The sequence below is a fragment of a genome, assembly GCF_019968955.1.
Source record: "MAG: Porospora cf. gigantea A chromosome Unknown PgA_NODE_1512_length_5646_cov_323.291, whole genome shotgun sequence".
In the NCBI taxonomy this organism is placed as follows: Eukaryota; Apicomplexa; class Conoidasida; order Eugregarinorida; family Porosporidae; genus Porospora; species Porospora cf. gigantea A.
The window spans coordinates 1-5,646 of NW_027151424.1; the positions used below are offsets into that span (position 1 = coordinate 1).

The 5,646-nt window shown below is 54.9% G+C and overlaps 3 protein-coding genes across 8 annotated transcripts; all 3 read left to right on the forward strand.

Moving 5' to 3' along the window:
- Nucleotides 1-1,144, forward strand: KVP18_003538 (uncharacterized protein; the record flags this gene model as incomplete). 2 transcript variants are annotated; one of them, XM_067955358.1, is made up of 1 exon in its annotated part: nt 1-1,144. In XM_067955358.1, a coding segment is annotated over one exon (1,144 nt), but the record flags the coding sequence as incomplete, so codon positions are not given. The 2 variants fall into 2 exon arrangements, with proteins under 2 accessions (XP_067812409.1, XP_067812408.1); XM_067955357.1 differs by having other exon boundaries at nt 752-1,144.
- A 74-nt stretch (nt 1,145-1,218) lies between these two features.
- Nucleotides 1,219-2,523, forward strand: KVP18_003539 (uncharacterized protein; the record flags this gene model as incomplete). 2 transcript variants are annotated; one of them, XM_067955359.1, is made up of 4 exons in its annotated part: nt 1,219-1,269; nt 1,298-1,367; nt 1,396-1,902; nt 1,931-2,523. In XM_067955359.1, 4 exons carry the CDS (start codon nt 1,219-1,221, stop codon nt 2,521-2,523), a joined length of 1,221 nt encoding a protein of 406 aa, XP_067812410.1. The 2 variants fall into 2 exon arrangements, with proteins under 2 accessions (XP_067812410.1, XP_067812411.1); XM_067955360.1 differs by lacking the exon at nt 1,219-1,269 and having other exon boundaries at nt 1,344-1,800; nt 1,904-2,523.
- A 65-nt stretch (nt 2,524-2,588) lies between these two features.
- Nucleotides 2,589-5,361, forward strand: KVP18_003537 (uncharacterized protein; the record flags this gene model as incomplete). Of its 4 annotated transcripts, XM_067955353.1 has the most annotated exons (4): nt 2,589-3,229; nt 3,258-4,424; nt 4,453-4,663; nt 4,693-5,361. In XM_067955353.1, 4 exons carry the CDS (start codon nt 2,589-2,591, stop codon nt 5,359-5,361), a joined length of 2,688 nt encoding a protein of 895 aa, XP_067812404.1. The 4 variants fall into 4 exon arrangements, with proteins under 4 accessions (XP_067812404.1, XP_067812405.1, XP_067812407.1 ...); XM_067955354.1 differs by lacking the exons at nt 4,453-4,663; nt 4,693-5,361 and having other exon boundaries at nt 2,589-3,284; XM_067955356.1 differs by lacking the exons at nt 2,589-3,229; nt 4,453-4,663; nt 4,693-5,361 and having other exon boundaries at nt 3,385-4,428.
- Nucleotides 5,362-5,646: the final 285 nt, after the last annotated feature.

A 5,646-nucleotide genomic window follows, 5' to 3' on the forward strand; every position in this document is an offset into this window, starting at 1 on the left:
CGCCTTCAATGAGAGTAACTCTTCTGAAAAGCCTCCCCCTCCTAAGGGTCGTAAGCCCCATCCTAAGGGTCGTAAGGGAATCGCCTTCAACGAGAGTAACTCTTCTGAAAAGCCTCCCCCTTCCCGGCCTCATGAAGATATTGCGACGAGTGACTCATCCGGCGCCGACCCGATAGTCTTCTTCAAGGTTCACGGTCCGTCCAGTGGCAAAAAAGGATTGAAGGCTAAGCTCGCGGACAAAAGGAAGCCAGCTACAAAGGGCTCTGCTTCTTTAGAAAAGGGATCTACTTCTCCAGAAAAGGTTTCTACTTCTCCAGCAAGGGGCTCATTGAAAAGTAAGCTGCTTGCGAAGAAGAAGCATAGCCCCCACTCAAGCTCCAGCGACGTGGCTGTTACGAAACGGAAGAGCTCCAGTGACGTTGCAAGGGGTTACGCCGAGGACTTGGCGTCTCCCTCGAAATCCTCCGCGCTGCGCGCTAAGCTGAGCAAGAAGAGGGAGACTTCCAGCGAAAGCTCTCCGAACCACAGCCATCCAAACCACAGCCTTCAGGCGAAATTGGAAGTCAAACGCAGCCGCACTCTAAGCAGCAGTGATGAGCCACCCAACCCAAGAATCAATGCGATTCGTGCAAAGCTTTCCAAAAAAAGAAGTGGTAGCGTCGAAGACGAGACTCCTGAAAGGCAGTCTCTTGAAAGGCAGGCTCCAGAAAAAAAAAGCCTGTCTGCGAAGTTGCAGAAGAAGAAAGCGGCTATGAAGATGGAGAAGCAGGAGGCTTTTGCCAAACCTGATGCTCATGCCAGCAAGGCTGCCAGAAGAAAGATGATCAAGAACCAAATTCGGGTGATGAAGCTGCGAGTGGGCACGCCGCTGACCTCTGATGACGATTCCTCACAAGGTCGTGAACGACGAGGGCGATCTCAGCAGCAGTCACGAGCTCGATCCAAGAGTGCGGCACCGCCAAGACGTCAGAGCGTGCCAGAAACCGCCGAGGAGGACGACGAACGAACCCAAATACTGAAGGAGAAGCGGGAGATTCGCGAGCGCCTGACAATGAAGAGGCTGGGTATCAAATCACCCGAAGAGCTAATGCAAGACGAAATCGAGAAGGCCATGAATCGGCGCAGACAACAGAGAGGCTCATGAGTACAAACGTCGGTGACATCACACTGATACGTCGTCTTGACTATGTATGCGCCACAATTGGTCAAATTCAGCGGATGTCGGTATTCAAGAAGAGCCCGCGTGGACTATTTGGGCGTCGAAAACGGGTGGGCGGCAGAAAGAGGGCTGACGCAGGATGACGAGGACTCCTCCTCTGAAAATGGTTCCAAGAAGTCTGTCGATGTTGAGAAGCGGTTGTCCACCAGTGAGTGCAGAATCACTGTCTCACGTAGTGGGAGAAATAAAGAGACGAGTCTCAAAACATAGGCCTAAGGTTGACGTGCCTCGATCCGCATCTGCTGACGCGCCAGCGGCTCAGAAGAGCAAGACGGAGAAGATTAGGCGGGCATTGGAAAAAAAGCGCCTCCGCATTGACGACTTCGAACTCCGGGAGACGGTGGGGACGGGCACCTTCGGCCGCGTGCGCATTGTGCGTCTAAAGAACGTAAATCCGGACAAGTTGCCGCCAATGTGCCTCAAGATCGTCAAGAAGGCCACCGTCATCCAAATGCGGCAGGTCGAGCACATCAAGGCTGAGAAGGATATCCTGATGAGCATCGAGCATCCTTTCATCGTCAACTTGCTAGTAGCGTTTCAAGACACCCGGAGACTTTTTCTTCTGCTAGAGTACGTGAACGGTGGAGAGTTATTTGGATTGCTAAGACGCCTCCAGGTACTGCCCAATGACCATGCAAGATTTTACGCTGCAGAAATAGTACTCGCATTCGAGTCCCTCCACAGTAAGCCGCCCGTCCGTCACCAACACAGGTCAATTTATTATATACCGAGACCTAAAGCCTGAGAACCTGCTAATCGACTCTGAGGGGCATATTAAGATCACGGACTTCGGCTTCGCCAAGCGAGTAGAAGACCGTACCTACACCTTATGTGGCACTCCGGAATACTTGGCCCCGGAAATTATTCAGTCCAAGGGTCACGGGGCGTCGGTTGACTGGTGGGCTCTTGGTGTTTTGGTCTACGAGATGCTCTGTGGCTATCCACCTTTTTATGACGAGAACAACAACTCTATGGTAATATACCAGAAGATAGTTGACGGACGTTTTTTCTGCCCAAGGCAAATCGAGCCTCGAGCGAAGGATCTTGTGAAGAAGCTGCTCGTAGCGGACCGCACCAAGAGGTTCGGATGCATGAAGGCTGGGGCGGCCGACATCAAGAGTCACAAATGGTTTCGGCCAGTGAGCTGGGAAGACGCCTTCCACAAACGCATCACACCGCCTTTCATTCCAGACGTAAAAGGCCGTGATGACGCCTGCATGTTCGACTCCTATCCTGACAGCGGCGAGGATACCTCCCCTCCACTGCACGAATCGCAGCAGAAGAAGTTCTTCGATAATTTCTGAAGCGTTTTTAGTTATGAAAAGTGGCAGATGCTTCACGTCCATAGTTTTCTGCATCAAATTGTGATATGTGGCGACCTGATCTGTCGTGGCTGCAGGTGGGCGCCTCCTTCCAGGAAGGATCTGTGCAGCGATCCGAATCATCAGTGCGACTTGAAACAACTTCGGATCGCGCCTTCCAGAAAGGTTCTGCACGGCGATCCGAATCACCGGCACGTGAAATAACTCCGGCCGGCGCCAGTGTGACGTCAGACAACATGCTGACGGTGGATGTGGAGGGGCAGCTCCTGACAGTCGGCGCAGTGGATCTGGAGGCGCTGGACTTCGTACTGGGGGGCAAACCCCTCGTGGAGGCTCCGCCTCTCCGTTACTGGCGCCAGAAGCGGTCGCGACCGAAGGAAAGGAAGCACGATATTACCATTGACCTGTCGAGTGTGGATCCGACAATAGGCATCGTTCCCGGATTCGTGAGCTTCTCCCTGGCACAGATAGACGAGCCCTTCCTGCGCCCCTCAGTCAACGATTACCTGCGTTGTCTCGCAGAGCGAGACGACCCAGCGGCTTGGATTACAGTCACCTTTGCTCGCGCTGCAGGCATGGATCAAACCCAGAGATTGGAGCAGTGGCAGGGGGTCAGCAGCCGATTCCCAGATTGCGCCAGCGTCACCCGGGCGCTACTGGACTGTCAGATGGACGACCGAACAGCGAAGTGGGTTCCACAGGGGACGCCGACGCAGTTGTCGAGATTTGCTCAACGCGCTTAAGTCGCAAGCGTTGAGGACGCACTCCTACGTGTTGACGGAGCTGATTGCGGCTTACCTCCGAACATGCGTTTTACTGGGAGACCTCTCCGGATTGTTGCAGATGGCCTCGTGCTTGGTGCAGTCATGGGTTCTGCGCCAGCCGCCCAAGATGCTCGTGGATCCATGCGCTTTCGGGCTATCCGAGGACGACGGAACCATGAAGAAGCAATTGGAGCCGCTGTCACCCCCACGGGCCGTACCAGCCACGCGATACGACGTTCAGACTACAGAGGCTGGGCTGGAGATATGGGCATTGCTGCAACCACCGAACTCGCTAGCCGAAGAAGTCGTATTCCACATCGAGAACTCGGACTCGAGGCCGCTGCTGGGTGTTCCACTGGGATTGTCTTGGGGTATTTTTGCTTCCCTGCCGCTGGAGGAAGTCCTGCGGACTATCGGAATCGGGCGTCTGGTTAGCCACCACCCTGCAATCGTGCGGCGCCAGTGGTATCTAGGGTCTGCATCCAGTTTCTGGGAGGCTCCTGAATCCTCGCCCCTTCGCGTATGGCTCGAGAGCGACCTTTCGATGCACTCTGTAGCGCCCTCGGATACTGACCAGTCGTTTGCGAGTATGGTGCTGGGTTGCATGTGGCCCGTCTTCTCCGCCTGTCCGACTCTCTTCTTAGGCCATCACCTCTTGTGCGCCCTGTTTTCTTTCCCAAAGACATCCAGACCGCTGGTTCAAGCTGTCCTACAAAGGTCAAGCGAGTCGCCGACCATACTTCTGACTTTTGCGGCGTGTCTCCTGAAGGCGGGCGACAAGGCATTGCTAGAAGCAAGAAAAGTGCTGTTGTCGCTTATGCAAAGGCTGGGCTGCGCTCGTCATGTCGCTCTTGCGTGGGCTTACCTAGAGGCAATCCGCTCCTCGCCTGACCTCGGACTCGTGTCTGCAGTCTTGGAATCTGCTAACTCGCGGGACTTAACCGATCTGTCACGGCACGTGCTACCGTCGGGTCAACTAGGGGTTGTGACAGCTGTCCATGGATTCACAGCGTGCCCTGCATTTCCTCCCGATGGAGAGTTCGCTCATAAGGCCTCCACTATCATGTGCGAGCTATGCGACCACGGAATCATGGCAGCGATGAAACTACTTCTTTTAGCGTGAGAGAACGGAGCTGTCTTAACGCAGGCTGGGCCCAGTGCCAACAGATAAGTCGTGGTCCGAAATTCGATTTGTGACTCTCAACGCCGACAGCAGATGGTGGGAGCAACTCGCCGAGGTTCTCATGTGCTGCCTGGCGCGCTCGCGTGTGGGATCGGGAGCGAAACGGTCGATTCTGTACCAGTGTCTACAGTACTTCCCTAACAGCCACTTCTTACTTAACACAGTCAATTGCATTGTAAGCTGCCAGAAACAGTTCTCACACAGCTGTCGGACTTCTACAGACGGAAGCTCCACATGCAGCTCGCGTGTTTGGGCTGCGACGCCGCATGTGGCCTTGCGCCGGTCGGTGAGCCACAGAGCACCTATTTTCCAGAGGACAGTCGTACATTGATGCCGCTTCCAACGCTTCCCATGCTCACTCACGCACTTGCGGGTGAGATTCGCAGCCAGGCACCCTGCATTTCCTGGTGCACCAAGCTGCTGCGACTTGCTTGTGACCGGCTGCAGCGCCGAAGCCCCGCGGTGTGGCGTCTGGGCTGCGAATTTTTTGCGCGGACGCCACCTTCGATGAACAGGAAGGCGCTGGCCTTCGCTAGGCGGGCAGTCACGAACAAGCCGCTTAATAAAGGGCTACGCTACTACCTGGCAACATTCACTCTCATTCAAAGAGACGCCATGGCGAGCCGAACGGAACGTGAGCATGTCCTACCGACACTGACCAACCAGTCTCTCCCCTGCAAAAAGGATGCTGAGTGGCTCCACGCACAACGCCGGGCACGTGACCTTATGGGTGTTCAGGTCACCGCTGGCGCTGAAGTCGCAAGTCTCGCGGCGCAGCTGGAGGAGGAGGTGCTCGACGACATTGAAAGCCTCTTGTTCAAGAACCAGATCGCCTGGTTCTCAGACATCTTGCGGCTTTTGGTGGCAAAGTGAGCTGTGAGGGGTGTGGGGTGGTGATGTGACCTTAATCAGCACAATATCAACAAATCACAATGGGCAAGCAGAAGACTCACATCAACCTCGTCGTCATCGGCCACGTCGACTCCGGCAAGTCAACCACCACTGGACATCTGATCTACAAGCTCGGCGGTATCGACAAGAGAACCATCGAGAAGTTTGAGAAGGAGTCTTCTGACATGGGCAAGGGGTCTTTCAAGTACGCGTGGGTGCTTGACAAGCTCAAGGCTGAGCGCGAGCGAGGTATCACCATCGATATCG